This window comes from Thamnophis sirtalis, unplaced genomic scaffold (genome assembly GCF_051295495.1).
Source record: "Thamnophis sirtalis isolate CommonGarterSnake01/CBP01778 unplaced genomic scaffold, rThaSir2_p1.2 scaffold_6, whole genome shotgun sequence".
NCBI classification, from domain to species: Eukaryota; Metazoa; Chordata; class Lepidosauria; order Squamata; family Natricidae; genus Thamnophis; species Thamnophis sirtalis.
Genome location: NW_028261386.1, coordinates 79,887,657 through 79,908,848, shown reverse-complemented (window position 1 = coordinate 79,908,848; position 21,192 = coordinate 79,887,657). Strand labels below are relative to the sequence as shown.

The 21,192-nt window shown below is 44.0% G+C and overlaps 1 protein-coding gene across 1 annotated transcript; it reads right to left on the bottom strand.

Moving 5' to 3' along the window:
* Positions 1 to 1,225: 1,225 nt before the first annotated feature.
* LOC148045053 (monocarboxylate transporter 10-like) lies at positions 1,226 to 19,678 on the bottom strand. The gene is given in 9 exon segments (XM_087719017.1): positions 1,226 to 1,840; positions 3,226 to 3,428; positions 5,449 to 5,652; positions 6,701 to 6,863; positions 7,963 to 8,117; positions 16,961 to 16,994; positions 16,996 to 17,171; positions 18,991 to 19,206; positions 19,447 to 19,678. Coding segments are annotated over 9 exon segments (1,998 nt in total).
* Positions 19,679 to 21,192: the final 1,514 nt, after the last annotated feature.

Below are 21,192 nucleotides of genomic sequence, written 5' to 3'. Positions count from 1 at the left end.
CTTGCCTCCTGTTCTTCGACTGTTGCACAATCCCAAGGGCACGCGCTGCCCGGTTTGCTGAATCCAGCGTGGCTTCAGAGAAAGAAGGCATGCGAGAAAGCCCCCCCCCCATCCCCACTCCTGAACATTTGAATGAAGGAGGCTGCAGGCTTTTTTGTTCTCGGCTATGCGATTTTTTTTCGTTTTCTGCTGCCTGAACAAGTGAATGAGGCAGAGGGAGAATGAAAGGAGATTGCGTCCCTTCTGTCTCCCCGTTGCTCAGAAAAGCAACTCTGGGAAGGTCCTTTGGTGGCTGCAGGCGTTCTAGAACCTGCCTGCTAGCAAAGGACCTTCCCGAAGTTGCTTTTCTGAGCAACGGGGAGACAGAAGGAACAAAATACCAGCTGGCTGGGATGGGTATACAGGGCTGGGGGCGGGGCATGCTTACTTCCGGGTCCGGTCACAAAAATCGGGAGTTTTTAAGAATGTCCCAGGATGCGGGACAAATTGTGCAAAAGCGTGATTGTCCCGTGAAAATCGGGACGTCTGGTCACCTTAAATTAGCTGAATATGTGCACCATATGATGAACAAAATTTGACACTTAGAATAGTCCTATTGTGCAGTAGCAAAAAATGAAGATAAAGGTTAGAGCTACATATTTCATCTTGCATAGGAAGATGGTCTCAACTCAATTTAGCTACAAAGCATAAATAATTTAAAATTCAGTTCTTTTCAAATTGTTTGTACATCTAAGTTATAAAATAATGAAAAATAAACAATTATTTTAGAAACATTTGTAAAAGCTAGGCAAACAAGCATGAAAAAGTATACAAAATAACACAAAGAAATTGCTACTAGGAAGTCATGCAGATGTGCTAGATCAAATGCTGTTAATACTACTAATAATAATAATGTTAATAATGTTAATAATGCTAATGCTAATAATGCTAATGTTACTTAATCCTAAATACTAATAGTACTACTATTGCTATTTCCTCTCTTATGATGGTAAATTGCTAACTTCATCTTTAGCAAATATCACATCATTGCTCTTTCTGTGGGGAAGTCTTTCAATGATGTAGAAGTTTTATTTTCTTCAGTTGGATTCAGTGTAGCTGTGCTCTTAAGCTGCTCTTGATAATCATTAGGGACATCCAAATCCTCCACCACCAACTCATCTTCTTTTTTGTGAGAGGCAGAAGGCACATATCTCAACTGTTCTTCCTCATCACCAATAAAGACATCTTAAAAAGCCACGCCATCTTCTTTTCTATGAGGAAAACGCTCCAACTGTTTAGAGTCTGACCTTTCCCTTTTCATGAATAGTTCTGGCACGGTTAGCTCTTGTCCAGGCTTTACCCCAGTTGCAATTTCAGCTTCTTCTTCATCTCCTTCATACTCATCTAAGAAAGCCACCCCATCTTGTTTTCTGGGAGGAAAACGCTCCAATTGTTTAGAGTCTGACCTTTCCTTTTTCATGAGTTGTTCTGGCACGGTTAACTCCTGTCCAGGCCTTACCCCAATTGTAATTTCAGCTTCCTCGTCACCTTCATACTCATGCAAGACCACTACATCTTCTTTTTTACAAGGTATGGGTAGGTCCTGGGTCATGGAGATTGAAGTTTGACTTTGAACAGATGCTAATTCTGATTTCCCCTCAGCTGTATCGTTCTCTTGATCCGGGAAAGCCTTCATATATTCCACAGTACCCATAGAGGTCCTAGGTTCTGACGTCATCTTAACAGATGTTGTATCTGACTTTAGTATGCTTTTAAAGGATTTCATGCTGAATCCTTTTGAATGGCCTGAGGTACTTGCTGCAGGAGATATCATAGATTTTGTGAATGAGGAAGTAATACTCTGTAACAAAAAATGTATTATGAAAGACAGTATTAATGATGGCAGTTCAACAGCATTCTTCCATTTCCTCTCGTAATCTGAATACACACTATGTATCTGAGATAAAGACAGTGTACATCTGATTTTAAAAGTCTTAGCATCTATTATCATGATCACTCATATTCCTTTTGAAATCTATAATTTAAATAATCTTTGGATTCATTAGCTATAAACCATCCTTCCACATAGCCTTCAAACTCTGCTTTGGGACAATTTTAATATATATAGAGAGATTATTATAATTCCCAACATCCTAAATCAGCTTGCAAGAATTGTGATCCCAAAGCAAAACTCAAGCCTTACTATCTTGTAATCACTTCCTCTCTAAAGATTGTAAATATCTAAAGCATCTGTTCATTTCCTCCTCCTAATTATTGCCGCATGAAGACAAGCATTCCAGAGGGCACTGGAGTGAGGGAAAGGGACTATAAGATCCAACCTTTTACCCAGCTTCCTCAAGTATCAAATTTGGGGACCTTCCCAACTATACAACTGGAGTTGTATTCTTCTGATACTGTAAGCAGGAAGGCTCAAGTAAAATCATATGCAAAAACCGTCACATAATTCTCCATTTAGCAACTACTTCACTTAATGACTGAGTTGCTGGTCCTAACTGTGGTCACTAAACAAGAACTAAGTATACAGTTTTTGAGACAGATGGGGACTGAGGCCTCAATCTAGACATTCAGCTGCTATGGGTTCAACAGCTTTAGTACTGTATCCAATGAATTTCTGACAGAAAGAGTAATTATATCAGGTCTCCTTTATGAACATCTGATATTTTTTAACAGCCTGTGTAATGCAGCCTTTTCCCAGACAAAAGGGGTAAAAGGTATTTCAGAGTGGGTTACTCCCTACTATTGGAATTTATTAAAAGGACCTTAAGTATCTTAAAGGCAAACGGCAATGAAACTGTACTTTTTATACTTTGCATTTGTCTAGGAACGAATGAAATGAAGAAAATAACAGAATTGGGGGGGAATCTCCAGAGAAATTAGCCAAATATGTTGCTTGTGATGCATTTTTTCTAAAAAATAGCTGGAACCACACAAAGGGCAAGGGTTCATGCCAAAACCTCTAAACTCTGAGAGTTTTAAATGAGTCTTCATGTAGCTGGCACATCCTGTTTGAGCAAATCACGAAGACCGTGATGAAGATTCTATATTAATTTCTCTACCACCTGTCAATAGAAATGCTAATAACTGAAAGGGTCATTGTGATAAAATGCCTATCAAAGATCAGGTTAGTACAGAACACATACTACCAAAGGAGGAGGAGGAGGAAGAAAAAGAAGACGAAAGAAATTTTCTTGTTTAGAGAAAGAAATATCATCAAATACTCCTTACCCCTAATGAAATACTTGGAGATTGCCAAGGCACGATGGTATTGGTTATTACACATACAGAAGCATTAATGTCATTTTTTGTTGCCTGGACTGATGATTTTTGCAATGAGGGTATTAAAGCAAGTATGCCAGCCGCTCCAATATTACAAACCCCAGTTACTACAAAGCCAATGGTATAATTGCCATATGCATCATACATTACACCTGAAACAAAAATATGTTGTTTACTTTTGTGCTTCCTTTCCCAAAACAGAATTTTCTTTCAAATGATACCATACATTCCAGTATCAAAAAGATTTAAGTAATCACAGCATACACCTTCCTGATCCCAAAAGCTATTCAGCTGGTCCTTGCTTAACTGCTAATTGGAATTGAAAACGCCATAATTTAGCTACATAGTTTTATATAAAAAAATAGCGACCATACCACTTAGCTGCAACAGTTCTTGCAATCCCCAGTTACCAATGTTAAGTGAGAACTGTGCAGTTCGTTAAGCGAGAACCTCTTATGAGCATAGCTTCTGACTTCCTGCTGGCTTCCCCACTGACCTTGTGAGCAGCCAGCCAGAGAAATTCTTATCACATGACTGCAAGATGCTACAATGGTTGTAGGTACGAAGTCCCATTGTAACTACCCTTGTTCAGTGCTGTCATAAGTTCAAATGGTTGCTAAATGAGTAGTCATTAAACAAGGAGTACCTATATAGGCATACATAGAAAAGAAAGAGGAAAAAAGACCTAACTAGTGGTGGTAAGTATGGCAAAGCATCATTAAGTCTCTGTTCTTATTATGTGCAGACCTTATTGTGTCCTGCCACTCTGTTCTGGGTGGGCATGTGTCCTTCTGGGCTCCTGAGCAGCTAAGAGGGGTTAAGAGGGGCTCAGAGAACCAAGTGGACACTGGCCTTGTTGCAGAACCAGTGGAAATACCTAGCAAGGAATATTGCCGTTATCTGAACAGGAATTGACCTGTCTGACCAGAGGAAACGGACAGGGTCTTTGGGGCTGTAAGCTCAGCCCCTTTCTTTAGATCCATGTCCCTCTTTGCTGATTAAACTGGTTCAGGGGATTATGTGAGGAGGTTTTAGCGATGGTCAGTTTGCCTCACCTGCTCCTCAAGAAGCCAGGCAAGCATGAAATGGGGGTGAGGCATCCATCCTTGCCCTGTTTGACCTCTCTGCAGTTTTTGATACCATTGACCATGGAGTCCTTCTGGATTGAGTTTGATTGAGGGTGGGCGATAAGAGTGCTGCTCCAGTTCACTTCCTTTCTCCGGGGCTGATTCCAGGTGAGAGTAGTTGGGGAAGAGAGATCTGAGGGACTGCTTCTTCCTCATTATATGTGCTTGTCCTACCAGAGAAAGCAGGCTGCATGTCCCAACTATTAGGGAATTAAACTTGGGTCTCAGAAGGCAGACTGTCTTTGGTGTGGCCCTCCCATTTTGAGATATTTTACCCCCAGAAGTGAGGCAAAGTCCATCCTGTTCAATATTCAAGTCCCTCAGGACCTGGCTGTACCATCAGACCTGGGGGTCCTAGCAGACTGGGGAAATCCTGTGATGCTATTGTCAGGCCTGCAGCTGATTCCTTTTAGGATCTTTGGCCTGCCACACTAATATTCTTTTCTACTATGCTGTTTCATTAGTAGGGAATTGGGAGGGGGAATAGTTAGAAGTAGAATGTATTGTTATCAAAATAAAATTCCTTTCTAGGAAGCCAAGGTCATCTTTTGTTCTCTACCTCTCTGAGCCTGACCGGAACTGGATGGGTGAAACTGCCATGTGATGGACTTGTGGGTGTGGAGGCAAGATTGCGAACTTTCAACTGGGTGCGGAAACCCAGGAAGCTTTCAGATTCAGGTTTCTACATATGTGCCAACATGTCTCTCTTAATAAATTGGAACTTTGAGGAATATTCTGCCTTGGACTCTGATTTAATTTTGGATGATATTTGGAACACTGACAGCTATTTTACTGTGGCTCATATCATTCCCCTTGCTTGGGTGCCATTTTATTGTTTTGAAACATGACTGTTTTTAAATATTTATTGGTTTTTCTTTTTAATTCACTGCTGTATGCCATATTTGTGAGATTTGCAGGCATACAAATATAATAAGCAAATAATACTCAGGCAGGCCTTGGGAAGAGTCAGTTCTTGGACACATTAGCAGTATAGTTTTCTCCAGGCTCAGTGTTTTTTACAGACAAATCACATTAACTGGTTTACCTGCAAAGGGTGGACCAAAACAGCTAATTGCATTGACAGCCATCATAAATCCTCATGCAACAGGCATTCTTTCTGCTCCCACCAAATCAAATGTAAGGATAGGTAGGAAAACATAGTTTCCTACGTCGAAAAATCCCAAAAAGGAGCAAACAACTACAAGAGCGGTAAAAGATGTGCAATGAGGAATAATAAAGTAGACCACACCTGAAAAATAAAACATGAAGGACACAGATTTCAATATGAACCAAATGTATTTATTTACTCTATAATGTAAACTAAGATAAAACAGCACTCATCAGGCTTTGCCACTGCTAATTTCCAATATTTTAGTTCTGCTTACCAAAAATTTTGTTTCTCAAGTATGATAGTAATGCATCTTCTGTGCCTCATATTAAGGAACCTATGCATTGGCTCCAAGTGCCCAAGTGTCTTCTGCTAGATTGCCATAAAGAAATTACTGTATTTTTCAGAGTATAAGACGCACCAAAGTATAAGACGCACCAAGGTTTTGAAGAGGCAAATTTAAAAAAAAAGTTTTTGCACTCTGCAAACCTCCTAAAAATGGCCCATTTTTCACAAAAACGGGCCTGTTTTTTTTTAAAAAGGTCATGAATAACCCTTAGGAGGCTTGTAGTGTTCCTGGGGAGTGGGTTTGGGGCAAAAAATGAGCAAAAAACAGCTCATTTCTTGTGAAAACAGGCCCTTTTTTGTCAAAAAAAAGGGCATTAGAAAGCTTATAGAATGCTCCTGGGGGCTGGGAGGGCAAAAATGAGCATAAAATGGCTCATTTTTTGCTCATTTCTGCCCTCCCCAGCCCTCAGGAGCTCTCTGAAAGCCTCCTACAAGCTATGCACGACCATTTTGGTGAAAGGGGTGGGGTTTCAGGAGGCAAAAAATGCTGTATTCAGTGTATAAGACACACCCAGATTTTCAGCCTCTTTTTTGAGGGAAAAGGGTGCATCTTATACTCCAAAAATACAGTAGGTTCTCCCATGAGAACCCACCTCATGTGTCAGATTCCATTCTCCTAATTCCTAATTTCTACTCATCATGTTCCAGTGAGAACTGGAATTCAAGCCATCACACGGATGGCCTCAAGAAGATTTGGCAATAATTAACTTAAGGCACAGTGTTAACTTGTAGTTGTGCTGATATAACTCATATGTGCAAGAAATGAGACTCTAGATGTTTCTAGGTCTAAAACCATAATTTCTCAGGCAAAAAACATTCAGAAGCTTACTGTGAAACTTACCAACAGATAATATGGATACCTGGTTAACATAAAGTCGGTCGACACTTTCAATATCACAAATTTTTCCAAACAGAAGACAACTAATCATGCTGCTTACTCCAAGTCCCACCATAATGAAGGATGCTTTTTCCACAGGAATACCCAAATCGTCTGCAAGTGTCATCTGCAAAAAAGAAAATGAAGCACGATTTTTAACATGTCGGGTTTAAAGTATTCTGTTTAGTGAACACTAGTCATAATTAAGCTAACCTAGTAATTAAATATACCCGCAAATTCAGTCATACTTGTTTAAAGATTTATGCAAATAGTTAGCAAAAAAAAAATAGATGTAACTGACTGACAATTCAAACATTTCATACTCCTCTCCTGATAAGTCTATCTTCATTGGATACATTAGTGTTCTCCAATTTGGTGCCTCCATAATGCATTGCCAAAAAACAAACTGACAGGGGACTATGGGATTTAATCCAATATATGAAGGCGGCACCAAATTTAGATCCTTTGGCAATGACACGATGTTTTCTTCAAAAATTATTCCTCAAAAGTAATTGACCAAGTATTATTCAAGTTTTGAAAGTTAGCACAGTCAAGACTGCAGTTGGTGTATCTGACACTATTGAAATAAATGTACACTTGTTCTCAGTGACCACTTACCTATTATGGACAAACGACAATCTTACAGCTACTAAAAATAAATCAACTTGGCCCAAATTGATGTAGCCCTTCTCCAAAATTGAGTTAAGGATTAAAACTGGTAAAAATTGAATGTTTAGCCACATGTCTTAAAATAGTTAGAATTAGCTGATAAATCAAGGTAGTCTGGGTATATATTTATCCCAATCCTGTATTGGAGGGAGCCCCTTGTGGAGTACTGTGAAGCCGTTACCATGGCAACTCCACTGTGCTGTACAGTAGAAGCCATTTTAAGGCACAACATCTTTACAGAACTTGAATCCAAAAGGCATACATTCACTGTCAAAAGTACTGTGACTTGACACTATAGATATAATATAACACACTCCATTTGTGCAAGTACCATGCACACATACCTACTGCTCATTTAAATGGAGCGTGTGTATGTGCTTGGCTGGTGCTCATGCAAGTGAAGATATGCGTGGACACACGCACACACGAGCCGGCCATTACCATGGCCTGGTTGCAAACCCTCAAAGCCCACTAGTGGGTCATGGCCCACAGGTTGGGGACCCTCATTCCAAGCTATAACAGAAAAGCCAAAAAAAAAAAAGATAATGGCAACTTACCATTTGCACAAAAGGTATGTAGAATCCAAATTTTGCTAATCCAAGAGAACTGACCCATATCTCAAAAATACGATCTTTCCATAAAGTTAAATCGACTATAAACCCTCTTAGAGGCGATGTGTTAAATTTTTCAACTACACTTGGATGAGTTCTATCTGTAAAATACAAAGTAAAAAAAAAAAGAGAAATTATTACTGTGTACGCAATACTGATTAATTTCACCAGAAAGCAATAAATACAACAGTTATGTGCAACCAGGATAACATAAAAAGTGCATCACAAATGAGCACAGGACGGATTTGTGTGATGTTTAAGCAATTATTTTGAGGATGATTGCAAAAAATGATTTTATATACCACAAGAACCTCTGTTAACATGTCTTGCTGGACACAGCTGGAGCAGGTATAGGCATTAGAGGGAATGAGTTCCTTGTACACAAAAAGTTTACTTTTATCATGAATAGGAATCACACTGGGATTTTTTTTTCTACCCTGGTGCCTACAATTTCCGAAATGCAGCCAGTATGTTCGGTGGGAAAGGCATAAGGGACTGGCCTAGAAAAACATGAGGAAAAGCCATTACCAAGGCAACCATCAAACCAGCGTGGCTTAAGTCCATTCCAAGAAACTAATTTCAGTAATCATCTCAGACACACCCCTCTCTATGTCACACAAAGATAAAATGAGAGCAAAACGAAGCACATTGGGAATTGCAAGAATTTTTTACTATAGCTCTTTGAATAAAAGTAATTTTAGACCTAAAGTATGTGGCATTGATTTCTAAGTCTAGTCTACTTGGCAAGGCTGACTGGATAACAGGAGCTGCAATTTACCGTATTTTTCAGAGTATAAGACGCACCTGAGTACAAGATACATCAGGTAAATTTTAAAAAAAGTTTTTGCACTCTGAAGACCTCCCAAACCTCCTGCATGCCTCATTTGTGAAAAACGGGGCATGCAGAGAGCTTCAGAGGCCTGCAAAATGCTCCTGGGGGCTGGGGGGGATGAGGAAAAAGTGGTCTGTATTTCGCCAAAAGAAAGGGCATGCATAGCCTTTAGGTACTCCTGGGGGCTGGTGGGGTGTAACAAGCAAAAAAGGGCTGTTTTTTGCCAAAACAGGCCCTTTTGCCACAAAAAGGGCACACATAGCCTTTAGGAGGCCTGCAAAGTGCTCTTAGGGGCTGGGGGGGTGATGAGCAAAAAACAGTCTGTTTTTTGCTCATTTTTGCCACCCCAGCCTCCATTAGCACTTTGCAGGCCTCCCAAACACTCTGCACGTCCATTTTTGTGAAGGGGCGGGGTTTCAGAGGCCAAATATGCTGTATTCAGTGTATGACACACCCAGATTTTCCCCTTTTTTCGGGGGGGGGGGAAGGTGCATCTTATATTCTGAAAAATACGGTAACTCAATTTTCTCTAGGTTAAGGAAATTTGTTCTAGATTAAGGTGACCAGATTTTCAGATTGGTAAAGAGGGACACCATTGACCGGGGGGGGGGGGCTTGATTAAAAATTTTATATTTTGTCAAAAGGTCACACAAGGCGATTATATGACCCCAGGACACTGAAAGCATCATAAATATGAATCTGTTGCCAAACATCAAAATTTGGATCACGTGACCATGAGGATGCTTCAACGGTCGCTAAGTGTGAAAAATGGTCACTGTGTGAAAAATGGTCATGGCCGTTGTAACTTTGGTCACTAAATGAACTGTTTGAAAGCTAAAGCTAGCTTGCATTATGCTAGCTTACATTTTCAAGAGAGAGAAGCTAAACTCCTTATTAGAATTGAAATAGAAATGAGTAGAGTAGAGTAGAGTAGAGTAGAGTAGAGTAGAGTAGAGTAGAGTAGAGTAGAGTAGAGTAGAGGAGTATAATAGTTTATTACCCAAGTGTGATTGGACACACAAGGAATTTGTCTTCGGTGTACATAAATAAAATAAAATACAATACATTCATCAAGAATCATAAGCTACAACACAGTGATAGTCTCTCTCTCTCTCTCTCTCGCGCTCTCTCTCGCTCTCTCTCTCTCTCTCTCTCTCTCACACACACACACACACACACACACACATACACACACTCACACAAATACACACACACTCCTCCTCTGGATTCAATGGGGTTTAGGAAATCCCCCCACCTCACAGACTCCCTCTTTCTTTCTCTCTTCCCTCCTCTGGATTCAATGGGATTTTTAGAAAATCCACACTCCTGTACACATACTCCTCTTTCTTTCTCTCTCTCCTCCTCTGGATTCAATGGGATTTTTAGAAAATCCACACTCCTGTGCACACACTCCTCTTTCTTTCTTTCTCTCTCTCCTCCTCTGGATTCAATGGGATTTTTAGAAAATCCACACTCCTGTGCACACATTCCTCTTTCTTTCTCTCTCTCCTCCTCTGGATTCAATGAGATTTTTAGAAAATCCACACTCCTGTGCACACATTCCTCTTTCTTTCTCTCTCTCCTCCTCTGGATTCAATGGGATTTTTAGAAAATCCACACTCCTGTGCACACACTCCTCTTTCTTTCTTTCTCTCTCTCCTCCTCTGGATTCAATGGGATTTTTAGAAAATCCACACTCCTGTGCACACATTCCTCTTTCTTTCTCTCTCTCCTCCTCTGGATTCAATGGGATTTTTAGAAAATCCACACTCCTGTGCACACACTCCTCTTTCTTTCTTTCTCTCTCTCCTCCTCTGGATTCAATGGGATTTTTAGAAAATCCACACTCCTGTGCACACATTCCTCTTTCTTTCTCTCTCTCCTCCTCTGGATTCAATGGGATTTTTAGAAAATCCACACTCCTGTGCACACACTCCCTTTCTTTCTTTCTCTCTTCCCTCCTCTGTATTCAATGGGGTTTAGGAAATCCCCCACCCTCACACATTCCCTCTTTCTTTCTCTCTTCCCTCCTCTGGATTCAATGGGACTTTTAGAAAATCCCTACTCCTGTGCACACAGTCCCCCTTTCTCTCTCTCTCTCTCTGTCCCTCCCTCCCTCTCCCTCTCTCTTTCCTTAAATTCTGAAGCCTGAAGAGGGAAGGGGGCTTGAAAATAGTAAAGATCCTCAAGGATAAATTCTTCTGCTTTTGATTTGCATTACTACAGCATATTTCTACTAAGCTCCTGTAAATCTATGCTTTTGATACACATACTGCTGCATAGCATTCACTAAAGGATTCCATGTGTTATCATTTTTCCTAGCTGGGTCTTTGGTCCAATAAGTAAAAGAATTTGCAAGCATGTAGGTATGACATATGGTGAGCTCATGTAACTTGAGCCTGCCACTTGTTCCTCTGAAGCCATAGCCATTTCTTCCTCTGAAATCTCTTCAAATCAAAGTCCTTTAAACATTATGCCAAGCAAATTGGAGTTCTTCCATTCAGATCCTGTTTCAATCATGATAATTGGCAATTTTTTTTACTACAACGTGCCCTGCATATTTCATTATCTGGAACGTCATTGGAGGGATCAGGATGGGTCTTCAGCATTTTAAAAACAGGGATGCTGGAGCTAAAAACCTCAGTGTAAAATACTTAGAGCTGGAGAGAAAGAGTTGGAGAGATCCGTGCTGTTTGTGAGCTTGGAAAGCGGGGGATTATGCCGTCTTGGCCAGCTGATCCCCACCCCCACCTCCATCCCCGTGCCTCAAACCCTGTTCCTCCCCTCCACTCCAAAACTCCTCGGGACAGAAGGAGGGGTGGAGGTAGAAGCGTTCAGTTTTAAAAAAAAGACTGGGGAAAAAAAGAATTGAATTGAAAACAGTAACGAAAGTGACAAAAATCAGAGTATCAAAAAAAACCCCAACCCAACGCTTTTTTTGTGCTTTTTTGCGCTTCGCTCCAGGATCCAGATGAGGTAGGCTACGGCCGTTCCCAAAATTTTTCCCCTCTCCCTCTTTCTCTCTCTTTCCCCCCCACAAAAAGCAGGACGTAATAGAGCTGTTTCGAGTCCCGATCATTCGGGATCCATTCAGAATCCTCTCGCTGCCAAACTCTTAAAATCTTTATCAACTCTACAACAAACCCCTTTTTCTCCCCTCTTCTCCCCTCCTTTTCTTCTCTTTTTTTCCTTTCTTTCCTTTTCCTTACTTTTCTTTTCTTTCTCCCGCAGACACACGCCCCAAATTTTTGCTGATTCTTAACCGCCATTGGGGGGAATGGAAAAAGTGGAAAAGGCAATATTCTATCCTATCTGGAATAACACGGGGGATTCTCAGTCATCCTGGAGCTCCCTGGACATCGCAGCAGCCCCAAGTGCGTGGGATTTCAGCGTTTTTCGCATCGGGGCGTGTTGCAAGAACAGGGAGTGAGCTTAACATCTCAGCTTTGCTGCCCAGCGCTGGCAGAGAGGGTGGCTCCCCCCCTACTCAGAGCACCTGAGCTGGGCACCGCGTTACCCCTGCCCTGCCTACTCAGACCAGCTGAGCCTCCCTGGACATCGCAGCAGCCCCAAGTGCGCGGGATCTCGGCATCGGGGCGTGCTGCAGGAAGAGGGAGTGAGCTTAACATTTCAGGCTTTGCTGCCCAGCGCTGGCAGAGTGGGTGGCTCCCCCCCTACTCAGAGCACCTGAGCTGGGCACCGCGTTACCCCTGCCCTGCCTACTCAGACCAGCTGAGCCTCCCTGGACATCGCAGCAGCCCCAAGTGCGCGGGATCTCGGCATCGGGGCGTGCTGCAGGGAGAGGGAGTGAGCTTAACATTTCAGGCTTTGCTGCCCAGCGCTGGCAGAGAGGGTGGCTCCCCCCCTACTCAGAGCACCTGAGCTGGGCACCGCGTTACCCCTGCCCTGCCTACTCAGACCAGCTGAGCCTCCCTGGACATCGCAGCAGCCCCAAGTGCGCGGGATCTTGGCATCGGGGCGTGCTGCAGGAAGAGGGAGTGAGCTTAACATCTCAGCTTTGCTGCCCAGCGCTGGCAGAGAGGGTGGCTCCCCCCCTACTCAGAGCACCTGAGCTGGGCACCGCGTTACCCCTGCCCTGCCTACTCAGACCAGCTGAGCCTCCCTGGACATCGCAGCAGCCCCAAGTGCGCGGGATCTCGGCATCGGGGCGTGCTGCAGGAAGAGGGAGTGAGCTTAACATCTCAGCTTTGCTGCCCAGCGCTGGCAGAGAGGGTGGCTCCCCCCCTACTCAGAGCACCTGAGCTGGGCACCGCGTTACCCCTGCCCTGCCTACTCAGACCAGCTGAGCCTCCCTGGACATCGCAGCAGCCCCTAGTGCGCGGGATCTCGGCATCGGGGCGTGCTGCAGGAAGAGGGAGTGAGCTTAACATCTCAGCTTTGCTGCCCAGCGCTGGCAGAGAGGGTGGCTCCCCCCCCTACTCAGAGCACCTGAGCTGGGCACCGCGTTACCCCTGCCCTGCCTACTCAGACCAGCTGAGCCTCCCTGGACATCGCAGCAGCCCCAAGTGCGCGGGATCTCGGCATCGGGGCGTGCTGCAGGAAGAGGGAGTGAGCTTAACATTTCAGGCTTTGCTGCCCAGCGCTGGCAGAGGGGAATCCCGTCTCGGCCTCGGGTGGCTGCGGCAGAAGCAGCGAGCTTTCCCCACTGCATAGGGATGTGGGGGAAGGGCTCGGGCGCGGGGAGGGGGAAACGGGCATCTGTCAAAACCCTGAATCCCGTCTCAGCCTCGGGTGGCTGCGGCAGAAGCAGCGAGCGTGGGGGCAACACTTCACTGGGAGTGACCTCTCTTTCCCCGCTGCATAGGGATGTGGGAAAAGAGCTCGGGCACCCAGTTTTCTCTCCCCCCTTCTTTCCTTCTCTCTCTCTGCTCTGGGAAAGGAGCAGCGTTCTGGTGAGCCCCGAGAGATTCCCCCGTTCTCTCTCTCTCTCTCTCTCTCTCTCTCTCTCTCTCTCTCGCTCGCTCGCTCGCTAGCTCGCTCGCTCTCCCAAGCCGAGGCGGTGGGGGCGGGAAGAGGAGTCCGGGGAGGAGGGAGGGAGGAAGGGGAGGTGGCTGCGGCGGCTGGGCGATGGCCAGCAGCGGCCGAAGCAGGGGGAGGGAGAGCTAGATTTTGGCGAGGCGGCCGCGGGAAGGACCGAGGGAGGAGGAGAGGACGGGGCTGCTTGGGAACGGAGAGGCAGGAGAGCGAGGCGGCTGCCGGCCGTTTCACCTCGCGCAGAGAACTTCCAGCCGTTCCGCCGCCGCAGGAGAGCCGCAGGGGAGGGTGGCGGGATGCTACCACGCCTCGCGGACTCGCGGTGTGGTCGCTGGGAACCACGCAGCACAGGCGCCGCCACACCGGCAGAAGCTCCGTGAGTCCGGCGGGGGCTGTTTCACTCGTGCAGAGAAATTCCACTCGGGTTCCGGAGCTTCTGCCGCCCGTGGCGGCGCAGCACAGGGGCTGGCTGTGACGCGAGGAGGTGAAATGAACTCCGCAAAGGGGGAGAAGGAGGAGAGGAGGGCTGTCTCCTCCCCCCAGTGCCTCCCGATTCCCACCGGTACCAATTCATAACATGATTACTCACCAGTGAGTAACCGCAGCTGCAACCCCAAAAGATGAAATGAAATGGAGACTCACGCAGGCGTGCTCAGCAAAGCGGAGTCCAGCCAATCAGTGAGCTGGTTGGGATGGAAAATTTTCAGCATGTGGCGTGCTGAAAATTTTCCATCCCAGCCAGCTCACTGATTGGCTGGAGTCCAGGCCAATCCAATCAGTGAGCGGAAGGCTGGGCTGGCTTAAATTTGTAGGATAGAACGGAATGATGAGCCAGCCCAGCGAGCTAGCAGCTGATGGGCGGGGGAGCGAGGGAGCTGCGAGCGCCCAAAAAAGCGTGTGTTTTTAAGAAGCGTGCGGGACGCGGGAAAATTTATGAAAAGGCGGGGCTATCCCGCCAAAAGCGGGACGTCTGGTCACCCTATTCTAGATACTTGACACAACTACTTAGTTGCTTTCATTTGCAATTTGCATTCCTGGAAGCAAACAGCATGGGTGATTTAAGAAATGAATTGAGTTGCTTTAGTGCAGTCCTATGCCTCAAGTTCTGGGGTGTTAAACTGAAAACAGTCTTTTTTCCAAGCATGTGTTTACCCAAATCTTAACAGGTTTTACTGAAATGAAAAAGACAAGAAACATGAATTTCAGGAATTAAACTATAATATTTCCCAGAAGAACGGATTTGTCTTTTCCTATAAGGCATACTGATAGGGTCTTTCCTAATTAATATGTCCCAGCTTTTCTGTTCCCCAAAGCTGCCCTATAAATTTATTAAATAAAATAAGCAGTCAGTGACAGGTCTCTTTACTGACAATAACTGAGCTAGCCCTTTCCTGAATTCTTATCATCTGAAAACCCAAATTAGATTGGAGACAGAATGATAAATGAGAGGGATGATAAAAGTAATTTTGGACGAATAGAAGTTAACAAAAAATCTATAGTGGAATACCTGAGATCTGGGGGTAGGGGTGGGATAAGGATCAAACACGCTGACTTCCTTAAGTTCTAGCTATTGCCAGGCCATCTGGGTCTGATCTTGCAGTTATATTCAGCTTCTTTAAATAGCTTTATCCTAAAGGAAATCAACCCTGACTGTCCTTTAGAAGGACAGATACTGAAGCTGAACCATAAATATTGTAGCCATCAAATAAGAAGAGAGGACCCTGATGCTGGGAAAGACTGAAGGCAAAAGAGAAGGAGACGGCAGAGGATGAGTGTCATTGATGCAGTGGGCATGGTTAGACTCTGGGAGACAGTGGAGAACAGGAAAAGACAGGGAAGTGCGAAATAATCTCTGATAGACAAATGTCACTACAATCATTAATAACCAGAATCTGAATTTAATAAATACATGGTTGTGAAACTTACTTTTACAGAACACTTAAGATGTGTCAAGTTCTTATCTACTCACATGTCCAATGAATTTATGACTTACAAGACATACATTTTCTGCTCTGTTCCATATTATTAGCTGCTACATCACATCCACATCCAGATGCAGAAAATTTGAATTAGATATTACAAGACGAGGGAAACTAAACGTATAAACTACCTTTTCAAAACAGTCCTAGGATGCTTTTGTAATCCATCCTTCCGAGGTCGGTAAAATGAAGACCCAGATTGCTGGGGGGCAATATGCTGACTCTGCCAACCGCTAAGAGAGGCTTTTAAAGCACCGTGAAGAGGTATATAAGCCTGGGTGCTAATGCTATGATTCCATCTATAGTCAATGGTTACATATTACCTTATTAAAGACTTGCCCCAATTCAAATAAAATTAGAAAGGGTCTTTGGAAAACAGTCCACGAAAGGAAGCTGAGATAATGGAGGGTCACATTTTAATTTAAGCAATGCACCATTTGTCGTACCACTCATATAATTTCCATTTGCTGTATGACACTGTCCATTGGGGCCTTCAGTCTACAACCAGCATCCCAGATTGAGATCAAATTGCAACCATGGTTGCAATAGTTGTCCTAAATGTTGGATTTACTTTCTTTTTATTCCCGTGTTGCTACTTATTTATTGGGTGGGGGGGCAGGGATGTATAGTTGTGTTTTGTCTGAGTAATTGTGTAGGAGAAATCAGAAACCTGAAAAGAACTCTCTGTGTTACTTTGTATCCTTATTTTACCCAATATGGATCCCATAGATTAGGCCTCCTCCGAGTTCCATCAGCCGGTCAGTGTCGACTGGCAACCACGCGGAGGAGAGCCTTCTCGGTGGCAGCTCCGACCCTATGGAACGATCTCCCCGTGGAGATTCGTACCCTCACCACCCTCCAGACCTTCTGCATAGCCCTCAAAACCTCGCTGTCCCGACAGGCCTGGGACTAAAGACCTCAACCCACCCGAATTGTATGAATGTTGTGTTTTTAACGATGTACTGTCTTATGTGTTTAATTTGTATGTCCCTTCCTTTTGAACTGTAAGCCGCCCTGAGTCCCCCCAGGGAAAAGGGCGGCATATAAATAAAACTATCTACCTACCTACCTACCTTTTCCCCCCCACACACAGGAAAAAGGAGATATTTAATTTAAAATGCCCAAAGCAGATACATACATTTTTGAAGAGGCCTGTAGGCAAATCCAGCAAAAAATACATATGGTTAGAATTGCACTATACACACGCAAACTATCTCTCCATCCAAAATTCTGAATTAGATAATACTGAAGTCTATTCTGTACGAAAGTTCCTGCAGCCCCTCCAGCCATCACTAATCCAGTGGCAAATGAACGCTTTGTTGTAAAGTAAAGGCTAACCATTATCAGGCCTATCAAGAAATAAACAGAAATTTAAAGTAGTTGTTTTATATTGAAGTCCAGTCACATCACACTCTGTTTTATTTAACATGAAAAAGGTATCTGGGAAAGGAGAAAGCTTAAACATTGCTTTTCATCTGACACAATTAAAAACTATGGTACTATTTTTAATGAGTTTTGTTAGGAATTTAATCTAACAGTTGGGTTGGCAATATATAAATCATGTAGCAATGTTGTAATTGTTTCTTTAAATCATACGGTAAAATGTGATTGGTTGCTGTTTTTCCTCAATCGGCCATACGAGAGAGCCAGAATGACTGCTAGCTCTTTGTTTGTTAGATGCTGGGCTGATCTGATCTGAGTGTTGTGAGCTATTGTAAGTTTTGCAACAGTTAACAAACGGAGTTTGTATGATTCTGGACTATGTTATTTGGATTATCCCTTAACTGAAAGACATTGATGACGGACTGTCTTATCTGTTTATGACTTGGACTGTTTGATGGACTCTGATACCTCTATTTCCACGAAAGGAAAAGCCTATTTAAACTGCAGCGTCTCTGTATCAGGGGTGGGTTCCTACCGGTCCTTGCGGACCAGTTGGTCGGTGAACCTGGAAGCAATTAACTTCCGGGAACACCCCTCTAAGGTGCGGCTAGAACTGGCCACCCACAAAGGACCTCCCCAGACTTGTTTTGTTGAGCACTGGGCGACTGACGGTAGTTTGCGCCAGCCGCTTAAACTAGCACCAGTCGCCCCATTTTCAGCAAAGCAAGCCCGGGGAGGTCCTTTGTGGGCGGCCAGTCCTAGCCGCTTGCGCCCAGCACTGCAGCTGAGGTGAAGCCCCAAAGCCCCCGCTGCCACCAGAATATCTTCTGCCGCCACCTCCTCCTCCTCCAACAGCACTGCCAGATTTGCCGTCCGACACTGCGGCTGAGGTGAAGCTGCCAAAGCTCCCGCCACCACCCCGCCCATGTCAGTGACACATCCCACTCCGCTCGGAACACCCGAACTGGGCACCGCGTTATCCCTCTCCCCTACTCCTTCGCCGTGCTTTTGAGGAGCCATGAGGCTGCGGGAGCCAGTAAGAAGGCGGCGGAGGTGGTGGGAGCAGGAAAAAAAGGCCTCATGGCTTCTCAAAAGCACGGTGGAGGAGGAGGAGGAGGCGGCAGGGGTAACGCGGGGCCCAGCTCAGGTGCTCCAAGCAGAGGGGGAGGCGTCGCTGCCACAGGTGGGGGTGCTGGCAGGAGCTTTGGCGGCTTCACCTCAGCCACAGCATCGGGCGGCAAATCTGGCAGTGCTGTTGGAGGAGGAGGAAGAGGCGGCAGCAGATATTCCGGTGGTGGCGGGGGCTTTGGGGCTTCACTTCAACCGCAGCACCGGGCGCAAGCGGCTAGGAATGGCCACCCACAAAAGGGGCTTACCAAGTTTACCCACCTTCTCCAAGAAACCACTACATTTCTCTCTTTCTTTATCCCCTACGTTACTTCTTTTTCAGTTTGTACATGTTCCTGGGTGGTGTCTTTTTGCCCACTTCTCCTTAAGGAGAAGTCCTCCCTAGGAAAATGATTGCACCTGACATACTATCTCTTCTTAGTTGGTTAGTTGAAACCCACCACTGCTCTGTAGGCTGCTTTGTGTGTTCTGCAACACAACTCTCACAACGCTTCGCTGAACGTACTCGCTCTCCCAATGGAAAGCTTACCTAACAAGTTTTCTCATGAAAAAGTGCTGCAAAGCAAAAGCAAAAGCAAAAGCAAAAGCAAAGCAAAAATATTTTTTCAAAAACAGAAGAAATGTGTGACAAAATTTGATTTTAATATAAAGCATTACCTGGAGTGTAGGCCAGACTTGATCCCACACCAACAACGATTCCACGTGTGAAAAACAGCATTTTTAACTTTTCAGTATATGATGACAACACTAGACCACCTATGGTCACTAGATCTCCAACTACCGCCACTTTTACAGCTCCATACTTTACCAGAAGTATTCCAGAAATAGGAGCAAATGTCATCATGAGAGCATAGCTGATTGATCCAATCCAAGCTTAAAAAGACAAATGCATTTAATTAAACATATAAAAAAATATCGTAAAAAAAATATTATCAACTCACTTGTATGTTTTACTGATGTAAATGACCCTAATTCTTGTGGATTTCAAGAGCATTGACATATAGTTTAAACCATTTGCTTAAAGACTGTTAACAAGCAAGACATAATTATAAACAAAACTGCAGTACAATATATCAAAGCTATGCTGGAAACCTTAATGTAACAATGAACTACCTATCTGCGAGTTACTTGATTCAAAAGTATCAAGAAGGGGCAGCATGTAAACACCAAAGGCACTGTGAAATCCACTGACAAGCAGGCAGTGTGTAGCAGCCGCCGCCACTACAACCCAGCCCCAACCTCCATCCGGAGGGGGTTGTACAAAAGAGGCATCCGATCTGATATCCTCCAAAGTACATGTTCTTCTTAATCTCCGTTTACTGAAGAAATCACGGACTTTCTTCATGACTGGGAACAAAGAATTGTAGAGAAGAAAAAAAGCATTATTAATCTCTCAAATAGAAAAGATTCAGCACACCTGTCCAATAATCAGAATTTTCTTACTAAAGCAGCATGCACAGAGGAGCAGTGTTTGCATTACACCATGTCAGCAAACATTTCAAACTTGTGGCAGTGCTCAACAAGGGGCACTTACAATTGGTCTGCAGAGTTCTGGCCATCGCACCGTCTCTGCAGTTACACAATTGAGATCTGGGTTCTTGGCACTTGGTTTGCAATTGCAATGTTGCAGCAAGCTGCTATGGTGCTAGTGCAATTTCTAAAGCTTCCTGCTGACTTTCCAGTAGGAAAGTCAATGGGGAAGTGAGCAGGAAGTTGGAAGTCACTGTCATGTAAGGTCGGTGTTTAATGATCCACACAATGGTCTCTTAATGATGAAAACTGGGATCGCCATCCCTAAGCAGCACAGTCACAGGAAAATGCACCATTGCATTGCTTACCAATGGCAATTCCAATCCCAATTGTCTTTATAACCCGAAAAACTATGTGTACTGCCTGCTGGCAAAGCTGACTTGACAATTTATTTACAACTTTTCATAAGTTATCTAAAAGATGCTACAAGTGTCAATTCCTAGAAGCATAATTTCACAATTAATTTTATAAGACTATAAAAACTATTATATTCATCAGTGAACATTTCACTATCAGAGAAATGCTAGGTATAAGAGGATTTTTTTTAACACATGCCTTGTTTTTGCTGATATTGTCAAGTGGAAATCAAGACATTCAGAAAGTTCACATGAGTAATAAAGATTTATTGCAAGCTTAAGCTCTCTACAAATCTGACCCACTAACAGTCAAGGGAAATGAGTAGAAGAGAAGCATTCAAGGTGGGCTGGACTTGCATGTCTTGTGAACATGCAGGGACTCATAACTTATAATGCATTTGACCCTTCCCTCGGGCTCAGCCTGGTTATCTCCTGCAAATATTTCTGATACCAGACAAATGTTCTTAAATCATCCATCAAATCTAACTAAAATATCTTCTACTTCAATTTGCTAACTTTAAATATTTTAAACTGTAAATTGGTAAAAATAGAAAATATAGTTCTGAGAGAAATCTGTCCCTTAAGAAATCTTCTTTCTGATATTTTTCCCCTGAAACTTATGGATCAATATACTTTTAAATATTTTGTACACATATACTCAAGTTAAAGACTGTTGGCTTACGTGAATGGTTGTTCTCAGGGCACTGCGAGGAGAGTCCAAGTGTGGGTTAACACAGTCTATCTGCTCTAGGACTGAGAACGGTATTGGGAGAAGAATCATGGCAGATGTGTGTTGGCATGTGTGGCAAAGAGGTCCACTTGTGGTTTGCCGAATCTCCTCACAATCTGTTGGAACAGGTCAGGATGCAGCTGCCATTCGGAATGGTCAATCTGCTGCCTGCTCAACCAATCTGCCTCCTGATTGCTGGACCCTGAGATGTGGTCCACTCTGATGTATGCCAGGTGGTGTTCT